The sequence below is a fragment of the Pseudophryne corroboree genome, chromosome 5 (genome assembly GCF_028390025.1).
Source record: "Pseudophryne corroboree isolate aPseCor3 chromosome 5, aPseCor3.hap2, whole genome shotgun sequence".
Taxonomy (NCBI): domain Eukaryota; kingdom Metazoa; phylum Chordata; class Amphibia; order Anura; family Myobatrachidae; genus Pseudophryne; species Pseudophryne corroboree.
This window is the reverse complement of record NC_086448.1, coordinates 124,605,875-124,621,740: the sequence shown is the minus strand read 5'-3', so window position 1 is coordinate 124,621,740 and position 15,866 is coordinate 124,605,875. Positions and strand designations below refer to the sequence as shown.

The following is a 15,866-nucleotide window of genomic DNA, read 5'->3' as shown; positions in this document are numbered from 1 at the left end:
TCTCAATCCGACTTTAAAAACAGTCGTATTGAGATGTGGAAGCTGAGAGGAGGAGGGGGGGGGGGGGGGTAGAGACCAGTGGGGAGAGCAGCACTACAGCAGCATAGCCGGAGGATGTGTCACAGCCGCCGCTCACAGCAGCGTCCACCCGGCTCCAGCACGCGAGACTTGCTGGAGCCGGGTGGCCGCTGCTGTGAGCGGCGGCAGTGACACATCCTCCGGCTACACTGCTATAGTGCTGCTGTCCCCCGTCTGCCCGTTGCTCTCCCCCGTCTCAGTTCTCGCATCTCAAATCGATTTTTTTAAAAGTTGAATTGAGATGGCATTGAATAGTCCTTGTCGGTTCCATTCCGACAAATTAATGTCGGAATGGATCCGACTTCAATTGAATATACCCCTATATGAGAATCTGTTCGCCATCCTGAAATGGTATTCAGTTTCCTGAGTGGGCACAAGCTGCTGGCAATGGGCAGTTTGTGTGTGTGTAGCGCAGCGGGATCTGTGCTGTGTCCCGCTGCAGGGCTGCAGTTTCTCCTCATACCTGTCAGCTGCAAAGTCCTCCCCAGCAATGGCGCGGCGCCGGGAAAGGCGGACCAGACGAGTCCACCTCCGGCTTCCAGTATGGCACTCCAGCCAGCAGGGACTCAGGGGCAGATTTATTAAGCCTGGTGAAGTGATAAAGTGGAAGGTGATAAAGAACCAGCCAGTCAGCTCCTAACTGTCATTTTTCAAACCCAGCTTGTGACATGGCAGTAAGGATCTGATTGGCTGGTCCTTTATCACCTTCCACTTTATCACTTCACCGAGCTTAATAAATCTGCCCCTCAGTCTCTTTCTCCTTTCAGCAACGACTCGTCCTCTTCATTGTACAGCTTCTGCAGTCGGACAGAGCAGGCAGTGTCGGCAGAGGGGAGCTGCAGATAGGTGCAGTGGGCCACGGAGGTGAGGGGCGGTAGTCCGAGCCTCTACAGAAGAGTGCCACGGGCTGCAGCTAGGCAGTGTGAGGAAGTCCTAATGGACGCCTCAGCTGCAAGGGGAAAAATATCACTTTTCCAGAAAACTACTTCTCAAAAATAGAAGTTTGTCGGAAGTGATATTTTTATTATTATTTATTTATTATTAAATACTGGAAAAAATGTGAAATGAAAGGGTGAACATTGAAAACTAAAAACTCAAATTTCACAATTTTTTCATGATGAACATGCCTGTAAGTACAAATACAAGCATGAAATAACAGTATTAGCACATTATTTTTCATATATATATATATATATATATATAATCAAAGTTAAATACAGTAATAATGAAATGCATGCATACTATATAAACACATCTCACATTAATAGCTATAGCCTGTAATCTTGAGGCATGTATTTAATGCCTGTATCTCCTTTGACCAATGTTTATCCTCCACGCTAGGTGCTTCCTCTCCCTCTCACCTCCAAGACTATACTAGATATTCTCCCTTCCTATGGAACTCATTCCCTCGCTCTGTCAGACTTTCTACCAACCTCCAAAGTTTTAAAAGTACCCTCAAAACTTACCTTTTTACTAAAGCATACCAGCAATTGATACTTCTCCAACCCTATACCATTTATCTTTTTCAGTTCACCCTCCAGCTATCCTTTCCTTACTTTTAGTATATAAGCTCTCACAGAAAGGGCTCGCCTCACTCTTTTTCTTCCCTAGCACATTCCATGTCACCAGTGCTCTGCTCAGTAAATGTCAACATTTATAATATTGATATTCATAATGTTGGCATCACAATGTCGAGTTATAATGTTGACATTGGACATGTCAGTTTATGCAGAATGTCGACACGTTCACAATGTTGACATTGGGAATATTAATAAAATATACTGTACCACACCCCTGTGCTCCCTTCCCTCTCCATTTCAGCAACTCTTATTCTGTCTGCTTGGCCATACTTTGGTTACAGGGTCACTTAATACTGAATTGATTCCCACCCTTGACTCCCTGCTAACTTTAGTGAGTTGCTGTTCCCATGCCGCAGCTACCTGTCCTTCTCAATCTGGTATGATAGTAATTTTTTTATACTTATGGAATTCTTTTGTGTGTTTATTTAAGATCTCATATCCTGTTTAATGTGAAATGTTTTGTATGTTTACTCTGAATGGCACTGCAATCATTGCGTAGTGCTTTATAAATAAATGATAGTATTAATAATAGTATGCAGTGCTGCAGCACATTGCTAAGAAATAAGCAGCCAATGGGGCTCAGGAGGTGAGTGTCCATCTATTGACAGTGCAACTACTGTAGGTACAGGTGGAGGGCGGCCTGGGCACTTTAGCAGCAGCACCCCCTACACCTACTGTAGCTACACTCTTGGTTATACCCTGTAGGAAAATATATTGCACTTTACATAATTTACCCCAGACATTTACAATCATTAGTAATGTGCCTTGGTATGATTGCAGTTTCAAAGTAGCTCACTTTCAATTTTCCACCTAATTATATCTACATATACAGAGTAGTTGGGTATAAGCCCCGGTACAAATGTACAGTAATGCAGTTTAGGCTGAGGAGTTAAGGGCTATAAATGATGCCAAATATAGTATTTATTAAAGTGGTTACTATTACACCCTATTTAAAAGAATTATTGCACACTATTTGAATTGCAACAATAGAAATTTAAGTAAGACAATCTGAAACATAAATTATTTATTTTGATTGAGAAGCATCCCAGATAAAATATTTTCATAGCATGCTTATAGGCAGGAGTGAAGCACTCCCATTCCTTCTCCCCCTGTACATGGCAGTCATCTTGGACCAGATTGGATTCAGCTGTCACCATTATAAATACTGAAATGTATGTAGGGTGAGGGGGGGAAACTAATTTTTACAGTGTTGTTCTGTTACAAATATTGCATTTATTCTGTGGTTCTGGGGTATATATATACTTTTCAATGGAGTATGTGTTATAGCCTGAGGTAAGTACATGGGCAAACTGGCATGGAGACCTGGGTTACTGACGATGATAAGGAGGATGAACTTGGAAAGATGATGATCTTCTGGACAATAACTCTGGATCTTCTAGATAATAACCCCAGACACATGGGTGTAAGACTCGTAGAGTGCACCAGCGGGTCTTCTTGCCTATGGGCCTAATTCTGAGTTGATCGCAGCTGCAAATTTGTTAGCAGTTGGGCAAAACCATGTGCAGTGCAGGGGAGGCAGATATAACATGTGCAGAGAAAGTTAGATTTGGGTGGGGTGTATTCAAACTGAAATCTAAATTGCAGTGTAAAAATAAAGCAGAAAGTGTTTACCCTGCACAGAAACAAAATAACCCACGAATATCTAACTCTCTCTGCAAATGTTATATCTGCCCCCCCTGCAGTGCACATGGTTATGCCCAATTGCTAACAAACTTGCTGCTGCGATCAACTCAGAATTACCCCCTATAAGAGCCGCTTTTCCAATAAGGCTAGACACACCTACCGGTACTAGGATACCCACCAGGACTTACACCACTGGCAACAGTACAAGCTTAACCCCGAGATGACCAGCGTTATCTGTCGGTAGATAAGAAAAGGACAGAAAGAGAAAGACTGAGACCAGGCATTGGTCTGAGGACAGACTAACAGAGCTGAGACATCGTTCAAGGATGAAAGAGGTCAGGAAAAGATACTGTAGTGTAATGGGACTGTGGTGATAGAGGCAAATGTGGTGGTTATGTATGAAGCAGCTGTATGCAAATAACAATGATAAAGGATAGCAAGCAGAAAGACCAAAGCTAAAGACAAGAAAAAGAACAAATTGTGTGGAAGAATCCACATTACACCTGATGCTAAGGTAGACAGGATACAGACAGGACTGGGTCTAGCAAAGATTCTCTAGCACAAGATGCTGATGGTTTCTCACAAGAAGCAGGAACTATAACTAGCGTTTGAGGAGTGCACAGGAAAGGAATAACTAAGATGTAATAATGAAATAACCTTGTGCAGCTGCCCTACTGCACGTACATACACTAAATACTTAGTAATGGGGAACACTACCTCTGGCGTACCCGTTGCTAGGCGCTTGGCTGCTCCCAGATGCCCCAGTGACAGCTACGTAAGATACTGGGCGAGACCAGGCCACCCCGGGTTGCTGGAAGAGGTTCAGCTTCCCGTTACCCTGGCAACGACCGGGACCTATGTCCCCTGCAAGCCGCGCCGCAGCTATTAGCAGTATGCAGGCTGAAATGTCTCAAAACTCAATGGCTAAGTGTTGCTGTCTGTGCTACACTACCTCATCCATCACAGAGAATTACAGTGACTGTCATACCATACTGAGAGCATCACAATACTACAGTATACTGAGAGCATCACAATACCATACTGAGAGCATCACAATACCATACTGAGAGCATCACAATACTATACTGAGAGCATCACAATACTATACTGAGAGCATCACAATACCATACTGAGAGCATCACAATACCATAGAGAGCATCACAATACCATACTGAGAGCATCACAATACTATACTGAGAGCATCACAATACCATACTGAGAGCATCACAATACTATACTGAGAGCATCAAAATACCATACTGAGAGCATCACAATATTATACTGAGAGCATCACAATACCATACTGAGAGCATCACAATACTACAGTATACTGAGAGCATCACAATGATTACCATACACTGCAGAGAGCATCAGTGAGTGTTACATAATGCAGAAAATATTAAGCAATATTATTATTGCTTTTATAACAAGGCGATGTGTAATGCTTATATCTAATTTAAAGGCAATTTAAATCTGATTGTAATTTTCTTCAAAACATTTTTATTGAAGCATCAAGTGTCAAATTCACACATATTATGACAAGCTGTAATGCAGTTGTCGGAAATCAAACTTTACAACGTTCCATAATAGCAAATATCATCCATATTGAGATTACAGAGCAGTATAGTGTCACATTGGTAAGGTACTGCATATACTGTATAAAATACAATCAATAACAATAACGATGAGGTTTAAAATATCCAAAATAAAAAGTTGCTGTGCCGCCAGTGTACCGCCCCCCTCCCCACACACACTCTCCCCCCAATTCATAAGAGGTATATACTAATCATCCGACCTATAACGTTCATTTGCTCAAACGTATTTTTACAATTGAACTGGAGGGTCTTTAGCTGCCATTTGCAGCATATACCAGGACAAATTTTTCAAACTGTTATGAATTTGTGTTTTAAGTGAAGTCAATAGAGTGGCTGTGTACGATTCCCACATTAGAAAGAATTTCTCAATCTTGACTTCTTTATCCAAAATAACTTCAACCCACTGCATTCTAAACAAATAATGTAATTTAGCTTTGAAAAGTGAAAGTGATGTTGAAGAGGGTTGTAACCAAGTCTGTAAGATAAGTCTTACAAGCTGCTGCACTAATAGCCAACAAAAGACGTCTACCTCCTGGCGTGATACGAGTGTTAGGAGCAAGCATACCAAATAGAGCCCATTCGGGAATTATAGGATTATAATTAACCAAGTTGGCTATAGAATAATTCCTAACCTGTAGCCAAAAGTCCGGATTATTGGGCACGCCCAAACACAGTGGAATAAATCCGCTGAAGGAGAGCAGCATTTGTAGCAATTCAAGTTTTGCGAGTCACCTATCAGGAATCTTCTGTTTGGAGATAAGTAAGCTTTGTGAAGTATATTTAAAAACATGGCTATATATGAAGAATAGGGCAACAATGCACATGCCTTGGTATGAGAACGAAGTAAATCAGATGAAGACACATTGGAAAGTTGGGATAACGATGGAGTAAGATTCTTAGGGGAATTATCTGGTATAAATGCCTGACGTATACAAGTATAAACTGTTGAAATGACTCTTTTCGTCAAACATTGGTTTTATAATAGGGTGTCCATTGGATTAGTCCAGTCTGAGTTTGAAAAAGTTCTTATAACCGAACTAGCATAGTGTTGGGCCTGCAAAAATGAAATAGGGTAGGCTGCTAGTTGGGGATATTGCTCCTTGGTCTCCATGAACATTGAAGGCCTCCTTGCCGACCTACAAACCAACCCACTCACAGTAGTCACTCCATGAGTTTGCCAAATGTTAAAGGGATAAGAGGCCTACCTGTTCTAAAATTCGGGGTTGTCTGTAAAGGTAAGAAATAGGGATTTGTGTGCGTTCAATACGAAATTATGTCTCAGTATATGCCAAGTTTTCCTGATGTGCCAGAGTAATGGATTATCCCTTAATATAGGTGAAATCTCCTGGTCATGCATATGAAGAAAACTGATAAGATTGGTTTCTCCCAAAAATTCTCTCTCTAGAGATGTGTTAGCATATAGATCGCGACCACATAGCCAATCTTTGATGTATCTCGTCTGGGCCGCATAGGAGTAGAGCTGAATATTAGGAAAATTAATTCCCCTGTTAGTTTTAGTTTGCTGTAACTTGTTCAAGCCAATTCTTGGATGTTTAACGTTCCAAATACATTTTCTAAAAGTACAGTTGATCAGCATTGCATCTTGTTGGAAATTAAAAAAGGAAGGGCTTGTATTGGGAACATTAGTTTTGGAAATGAGATCATTTTGACAAGATTAGCTCTGCCAAGATAAGATAATAATCGATTTTTCCATCCTTCAAGTTCTGTTGCTATAGAGTGTATTACTGAGGAAAAATTAAGATCATAAAGAAGAAATGGATTATTTGAGATTTTCACCCCTAGATAAGTAAACTGTTGTCGAGCACACGTTATTGGGATATTGGCAGTAAAAGAAATACAGGATGAGGGGTTTCCCAAACGGAGAGCTACAGATTTTGATGTGTTATCTTCAAAACCAGATACTGACCCAAAGTCAGCGAAAAGACTAAATATTCCGTCAAGAGAGTTTGAGGGGTCAGCTACATACAGTAATATGTCATCCGCAAAGCGGTCAATTTAAATTCCTTACTGCCGATTGTTATGCCTCTGTAACAATTGCCATTTTGTAAGATGCGGAGCAGTGGGTCGATAGCGAAATTGAACAAAATTGGGGAAAGGGGGCAACTCTGCCGTGTTCCCCTATGCACGGTGATGGGATTGCTTTGACACCCATTTATCAATAGGGAAGTGGAAGGGTTAGTATACAAATATTTTATGAAATTAATTAAAGGCACGGTCAAATTGATGCATATGAAGTACAGCAAATAAATGTGGCCACAAAACCGTGTCAAATGCTTTGGTTAGGTCTAAATTGAGGAGAATATTCTGCGTATGAGTTTCTCAGTGAGATTCCATTACCGCTGCTATTGCCGTTCTGATTGCTTTAACCAAATGTTTATGATGAACGAACCCTAATTGGTGGTCTGTGAGGAGTTGTGGTAACAATAGTTGAAGCCTGTCTGCCATAATTTTTGCAAGTATTTTTACATCTGTGTTGAGCAGTGTAATTGGCCTGTAAGAATCCATTTGTTGAGAATCTCTTTGCGGCTTGGGAATCAGAACTGTGTAGGCATTATTGAAATGTGGGAAAACAGTATTGTTTCTGAGAATATCATTGAATAAATCCACTAAAATAGTGGCTATCTGTCCCTGCAATATTTAGTAATATACGTTGGATAGCCCATCCGGGCCTGGCGATTTATGTAACGTCAGGTTAGAAATTGTGTGCGTCAGTTCGTCTAGTGTTATTTCTTGTTAAATAATTTCATTTTGAGAATTGGATAAAGGGGGAAGGTTCACCTCTGACATCATGCGGGCATGTATAGGCTGATCAAATGGGCGTGACCCATATAGATTAGAAAAATACGTTTTGAAGTATTGAAGAATACGTGGGGTCATTGTATCAATTGATGGTGAGTGTGGCTCTTTAATTGCCGTGATCAAATTCTTAGGGGCATTTGATTTTGACATGGTAGCTAACAGGCGGCCAGTTTTATTCCCCCACTTGAAGTATTTACATTTTGAGACTGTCAAGTCGCCTTGCGCCTGTGATAATAAGAAGTCATCTAGTAAGTGTCGTGCTTGGGTGTACATTAATTGAGTATATGGGGAGGGAGAGTCTATATAAGCACATAGTGCTACCGTCAAGGAGGCATGGAGGGATTGATATTGTGCAAAGACCTTCTTTTTTTCTTGAGAGACATAATCCATTATACAGCCCCTCATGGTAGCCTTGGATGCACCCCAAAAAATAGTTGGTTGTTCCCAATAGTCAATGTTGTAATCTATGTAAGTCATCCAACTATTAGTGAGAAAAAGGTGGAAGTCTTCAGAGTTATATAAATGAGCTGGAAAGCTCCATGGCCTAAATTTCCCAGTAATGTTTGACCTAGCGAGGCTAAGCGAGATTGGGGCATGATCCGAAACCAAAATATTGTGTATGTCTGCTTTAAGTACTTATGAGACCAAAGGGTCTTCTACAAGAAAAGAGTCTATTCTAGACCAGGAGCCGTGTACAGCTGAATGATAAGTGAAGGAATGATCAGTTGGATTGAAAAGTCTCCAAATGTCGCTAAGCCGTAATGTTGTTTTAAGAAATTGTATCTGTCTACATGAGGACAGTGTGGGGTTTTGTGGGGTAGGTTGTCTATCTATTGTTGGGTCGTCAACTGAATTGAAGTCTCCCCCTATAATCAAAAAACTATTTTGGTGTTGTGGCAGGGTTTGTGTTAAAGTTTGTAAAAACTCAGAAGGTGACACATTGGGCGCATATATATTAACTACAGTATAGTTTTTGCCCCAGATAGTTGTATCCAAAATCAAGAAACGTCCTTCAGGGTCAGATATGGAGGCATTAATAGAGTATTGGACATATTTTTGGAATAAGATCGATACTCCCCTAGTTTTCCTATTAAATTTTGAGGAAATACATTCGTCCAACCATGTAGCCCGCAGTGTTGAATCACCTCCCGCTTCTCACTGTGTCTCTTGTAAAAATATGATATCTGGGCGGAATTTGCGTAGACGAGCCACCACTCTTTTTCTCATAATGGGGGAGTTGAGGCCTCCCACGTTCCAGGACACAAGCTTAAGAGGAGCAGAGGGAATTGAGGGGGAGGGAGATTGAAAATTAGAATGCATTACCCATCACCCAATTTAGGAAACCGACATGTCAAATGATATGCACATATATGAAGAACCTTCCTGTCCCAGCCATCAGGAAGGGTCATTCGCATAGGGGCATGGGGAGAGAATGCGGGCGCCAGCAGCACAGACACTGTAAACTTTTAATGCTTTTAATGCTTCAAAACACCTTTTCTAATTTTTCCAAAGCCAATCAACATGAGGGTGGTCAATGTGCTTATTACACTGACACCAAAGAACGTGGGTTTTTGCCAATATCGGGTCAGAAAAGAAGGTGTCCCGACCATTTTCCTGGACAAGCAATTTAGCAGGGTACAGAAGCTGGAAGCATTTATTATTTTCGTGAAGTAATTTGCACACCTCTGCAAATTCTTTTCTTTTTTGGGAGACTGAGGCCGAAAAATCTTGAAAGATTAAAATTTTCGAACCATCCACCTCTAATTGTGGGACCTTACGGTAAGCCCCTAGGACCGCCTCTTTCATGCGGTAGTCTATAAATTTTGAAATAACCGGCCTTAGTCTTGTGAGTGAATTGGGTTTGTCTGGTCCAAGCCGGTGAGCTCACTCAATATGCGGCAAGGGCGGGGATTCTAGAACTTTCAATTCCCTGGGAAGGGCAATTGTAAGGAATTAAAGAAGCTTACTGCCTTTAATTGCTTCAGGAATGCCAAAAAAAATGAAGGTTATTACGCTTGACGAATCTCCAAATCGTCAACCTTAGCCTGTAGCGTCTGAAGAGAGGTGGCCTGGGTCTCAACTAATTGTTGAAGGGAATTTGTGCGATCCTCTGAATCCCTTGTCCTCTGTTCCAAAGAGGTGATTTGGGTAGGATTGGTGTAAATTTTAGCTAGAGCTGCATCAAATGCATTTTGTAGGGTTTCCAGTTTTTTGTTAATCAATGGCATGAGGATTTGGAAATTTCCTGGGCCGTTTCAGCAGCCGAGGGGATTTTTGGAATATTTAAAGGAGAAGAGGGTGCACTCAACGAGCCCTCGTCTTCTGAATTGTGAACTGGAGAAGAGGGGGCAGTGGAGCGCTCCTGGTTGTTTTTGGTTTTCCCCATTCTCGTAGTAGTAGAAGAGGTCTGGGACTTATGAGCATTTGTTCTGTGATAATTTTTATCCATAATGTATGACAATTCACAGTGATAAAAAGGTTTCTTATTTTGAGACCCCTTTGCTATTTTTGTCTAACCAGTACAACTGTTTTTATCTTATTGCAGGAAAAGTGTTCAGATCTAGAAAGGCTACTCAAAAAAATAGGTTAAATTCACATATAGTATAATACGCTAGCCCAAGTGTTGCAGCCAACGCTGTCCTATGTTAACAGTCGAAGTCACATAATATCAGATCATAACATGCTAATGTGGTAGAAATAAACGGGCCTGATAGTAGGTACATGAGAACACAAGCCGTACAACGAAAGCTCAGGGCATGTAAGTGGTACAAAATAAAATATGCGAATTCCAGGATATTGTCTAGTTCCTACGCAAGTTGTATAGATATCCAGTAAGTGGTATATCAATAATTCACAACAATGAGATCATCAACCAATGTGATTGCACCTATTTGAATAGTTGAGATTAGGATACAATATGGGTTTCAAGTGAGTTTGAGAGATATAAATGCAACTGGTAATGAACAGTGTTGTACTATACCCAAGTAAAATTACACATCAACAAGTGCAGTCCTAAATAAGCAATAGTATGTCTTCTGTCCAGTTACAAGGCACCGGTAAATGTGAGAGCCACCGGTTAGAGCTTCTACCAGTAGACAATTTGTCAAAAGATATTTATATATGTATCACTGTAAATATATCCATGAAATTAGTCTATATATGATCCATTTGCAGCAGCAAGTAGAAAATGACTCGTGGATATACAATTTGCAGTTAACACCAAATTCTTGGTAAATGATGCTATTTGTTAATTTGTCTAATTTATAAAACAAAAGATACCAAAATTTAGGCTTTAAGTTGTGTTACGACTACACATGTAAAGTAGAAATAAAAAATAGAAATAAAACACCAAGCACACATGAAGGTCTTCAGGTAGGCACTGGTTTCTCAGTGTTTTCACAGCAATGATAATAACAGCCACTAAGTGGCACTACTGCAGTAGTTATGGCTTTGCGAACAATTCCCCAATCCTCTAGGTTGAGCCCTATTGTAAATAGAGCTTGCAAATGTAAAATGACTGGGTAAATAGAGATTAAAATTACTTACAGCCAGGAAAACTGAAACTGCCTCCGGGATTAATCTCTCAATGAGTAAACTCCATTGCCAGCATTGAAAACTGTTGTAAATGAACGTTCCTCTAATAATAATAACCAAAGCCACTAGATGGCACTGCTGTATTAACTATGACAGTGAACAATACCTGTGGCCCTTATGCACATACTGTATATCATATATAGATAAAATTTATGGACAAGAGTCACTATAGAACATAAAAGTACAGTTGTTCTTCTGGTACTGGCTATGAATGGACTTTGAAAATTGTTTCAGTGTGGAAAACAATAGACCCAGATCTGTAGTTATATATTAAAGTACATTGAATTGGAGGACAGTCACTAGTGCATAAACATTGAAACTTCAATCCCTTTTTTTCTTTTTTTTTGAATATTAGACTGATAAGGGAGAAAAAGAGTCAGTCAATACATGCTTGTGAGTCTCTCGATCAAGTGCAGTTACTGGAGCCACCTGTTGTAAGGGAATGATAAGATAGGGGTACCAGGGAGGAGAGGATAGAAAGGGTAGGAAGAATTTGGGGGGGGGGGGGGGGGGGGCAGAACATGAGGTAGGGAGGAGAGAGGTATTAGTAGGGGTAAGAACAAACACCGGGTAAGTAGGAGACGATTCCCAGGGATCTGCCAGGACACAGTCTCCATCGAAGGACCATTCAATCTGGGCAGACGCTGAGCTTTAGCCAAATTGAGGGGCCTGGATCTCCTCACCCCGGAGTATCTAGCGTCCGCCAGTCCAGAGCACTTGTCAGCAGCTACCAATGTAGTTTGGACACGGCTACCGGGACTCTGCCACCTCCGCCTTGTCACCACTCCCGGACCAGCGTCTACCCGTCGCACTCACGGAACACTTGCAGCCTCAGATGAATCCTGGTGCAGGGTCCAATCCGGCGTCCAGTGTCTGTAGGCCTGCCACAGTTCAGTTCCCAGCAGATGTCCGCCAGCCAGGGACAGATCAAGGCAGCATGTCCCGCGTGGTAACGCGTCCCCAGTCAGGAGCACGGCAGCTTTCACCGTCTCTGTCTTGGTGCAACAGCCTCTCTGTCGCTGGAAGGTGAGTAATGCAGAGTCTTGGTAACTCCGGGGGGGGGGGGGGGGGTTGGGGAACAGCAGCCTTGTTAAGTAATGGTGCCTCGGCACACCACCAAAGCACGAGGAGGCCTGAAACCCTACAGGCAGGACTCCGGCGGTAATGTGGCTCCAATCTTCTTCAAAGTCAGCTTGTTAAGTAAAGCAGGTTTTCCGCAGCTCCGATAAGTTAAAAAATCCTACTATGTAGAGGGATTCAGTTATGGATTGAGCTGGATTTAGCTGAGAGGCGACGGAGCCTAGTTAAAATGTGGCCACCATGATGCACCGCCCACCGGAAGTCTGATTGTAATTTTCTTATGTAATGCAGTAAAATATGAGGGATCTAATAAGGAAAACCAAGTGCAATGTTGGTAAAAAAAAATTAAATAAAAAAAAGAACAATAATATGACATATATAAGTATCATGGAAAAACATTCTTATTCAAGAATTCCTAATAATAATCTTAAGCGTAAAGAACAAGGAGTCCTGGAAGTGATGATATGGCCCCCACAGAGCCCCGATCTCAACATCATAGAGGCTGTCTGGGATGAAGAGACAGAAGGATTTCAGCAAGCCTACATCCACAGAAGATCTGTGGTTAGTAATTCAAGATGTTTGCAACAGCCTTTGTGCCGAGGTCCATCAAAAAGTGTGCAAGTGTACCTAGAAGAATTGATGCTGTTTTGAAGGCAAAGGGTGGACACACCAAATATTTATTTGATTTAGATTTCTCTTCTGTGCCTTCACTTTGCATTTTGTTAATTGATAAAAATAAACTATTAACACTTCTATTTTTTAAAGCATTCTGACTTTGCACCATTTTTTCCACACCTGCCTAAAACTTTTGCACAATACTGTATATCCCATAGTTTTCAATTAATGTTGTGCTGAAATATAGAATTATAGTGCTGAAATATGTTTGGAGTAATTAAATATATTAATGCTCTATCTTCCAGGCATTGGAGTGGATGACATGTTCATTATGATTTCCAGCTGGCAACAAACTAAAGTAAAGAGTAAAGTGGAAGAAAGAATGGCTGAGACATACACTGAAGCCGCTGTCTCGATAACAATTACAACACTCACAGATGTTCTAGCCCTCTACATTGGAATTATGACGCCTTTTCAATCAGTGAAGTCATTTTGCATTTATGCTGGAACTTCTCTATTATTCTGTTTCCTGTATAACATCACTTTCTTTGGGGCATTTTTAGCCCTTAATGGTAGAAGGGAAGAGAGTAATAGGCATTGGCTGATTTGTAGAACGGTAAAGGACCAAACAGATGATCATCGTTCTTGTTCATATAACCTGTGTTGTGTTGGGGGGAAATACAGCCAGATCACTGGTAAAGAGGGTAACCATCCAGTTGTTGAATTTTTCCATGAGCAATATGGTCCATTCATCACAAACAAGTGGGTCAAGTGCTTGGTGCTAGGTCTGTATGGTGGATATCTGGCCAGCAGTATATATGGCTGTTTCCAAGTGCAGGAAGGAATCGACCTACGGAATTTGGCTACTGACAACTCATATATTCGTTCCTTCTATGACAATCAAGAATTATATTTTTCACAGTATGGTCCCAGAGTTATGGTTGTTGTTAGAGAAGAGATTTCATACTGGGATTCAGATGTATATCTTAAAATTGACAGGTGTATAGAGTCACTTAAAGATGGCTCCTCTGTTAGTGAGTCCCTCTCAGAGTCATGGTTGGATGTATACATAGGCATTGCTAATCTACTTAAACTTGACATTAATGATAAAAATTATTTTATTGGAAACTTGTCACAACTATTTACATTAGCTCCTGATTATGGACAAGATGTGGACATTTACTCAGGGTCTATACGAGCCTCTCGTTTCTTCATCCAGACTGTGAATGTTACTTCTGCAGTGGCTGAGAAAGACATGCTAAACCATGTCCGGAGCACAGTGATCAGCTGTGACATCCCAGTCCTTGTATACCATCCAGCCTTTATATACTTTGACCAATATGCTGTAATAACCCAGAACACCATTCAGAATGTTGTGGTTGCAGCAGCTGCCATGTTTGTGGTCTCAATACTGCTAATTCCAAATCCTCTATGTTCCCTGTGGGTGACTTTCACCATAGCTTCTATTATAGTTGGTGTCACCGGCTTTATGGCTTTCTGGAATGTTAACTTAGATTCAATCTCTATGATCAACCTTGTTATCTGCATTGGGTTCTCTGTTGACTTCTCAGCGCACATTTCATATGCCTATGTGTCTAGCCAGAAGTCCACAGTCAATGAGAGGATGACCAATGCTTTACACTCTCTTGGTTATCCTATAGTGCAGGGTGCTCTGTCCACCATCCTTGGGGTCATCGCTCTTTCCACATCAGCGAGTTACATCTTTAGAACTTTTTTTAAGATCATATTCCTTGTTATTACATTTGGAATCCTGCATGGACTGGTTTTTCTTCCAGTTTTTCTAACCTTGTTTGGAAACTGTGGCAGAAATCGCAATGATGCCACTTCTAGAGGCAAGATGTCTTCTGGTATCGGAGAAAATCCAAACAGTGATGGTAATTTAGAAGGTGACATGGAAGAACAATACTATAATAAACATGGCAAAGTAGTGGAAACTTTTTCAAATAAAATGTTTTCTCCAGATGCTATCTGTCCATAAATTCTGCTCATATAAAGTAGAACATTTGCACCTTTAAGTTTTAACTAGCATTTTCAATCACAAGATTGTATCAACCTTTTCTATATGACATAACAGCACTATCTGTAAATATATTTTATTTACTCTTGATCATGTTAGGACATATTCAGAGTGTTTGCTTACTAGGATTAATACTACATAAATAATCTGGGAAATGAAAGTAGTTTTCCATACTGTAGATAATAAATTTTAATAGAACTAAATTGCACTTAACATGCTTATTATGTGTACACAGTGATGGCACATGTACAAATAATTACTGTATATATCCATCTTCTTTGTAAGATGCACACAAAAATAAATAGATATTTAAACAGACTTTCAGTTGTCAAGAAGTTTATAGTGATTTTTTTTTTTAATAGAGTAATTTTTATTTCGTCGGAGAACGGTTTGATTCCAGAAAATACATAACATTGACAAAACATGTACATTAAGGCAAGATAACACTGGTAAGACATCATTCGCTTTCAACATAATAACAAACCATGTTATTACAGGAACGTGTATGTACATGCATTTATTTTTTATCAAATAAACTTGCATAATCTGGAATTTAATGTTGAAAACCGCATTAAACTTTTTTATTCTTATACCATAGTAACACTTACGAACAACAAAACAAAAGGTAAGGAAGGAGAAAAAAACAAAAAACAAAAGGGGAAACGAGAAAAAAGAAACAAAAAAAGGGGGAAAAAGAGACACAGAAGAAATCCAATCTAGCTCAAACCCTAACTACCAGGGCCCACAGCTAGATTTCCATTCAAGGCGCATCGATTAAGAGTAAAGCATACAAGACAAAATAGCAATTCAGGGACCTAGCAG

The 15,866-nt window shown here is 40.5% G+C and overlaps 1 protein-coding gene across 1 annotated transcript in view; it reads left to right on the top strand.

The window, feature by feature from the left end:
• LOC134927355 (patched domain-containing protein 3-like) overlaps positions 1–15,490 on the top strand; it is a 77,078-nt gene extending 61,588 nt beyond the window's left edge. The window contains exon 4 of the mRNA XM_063921688.1: positions 13,312–15,490. Within this exon, the coding sequence (XP_063777758.1) occupies positions 13,312–15,005 (1,694 nt within the window). The 3' untranslated portion in view covers positions 15,006–15,490. The remainder of the gene's footprint in view (positions 1–13,311) is intronic.
• The last annotated feature ends 376 nt before the right edge of the window (positions 15,491–15,866 follow it).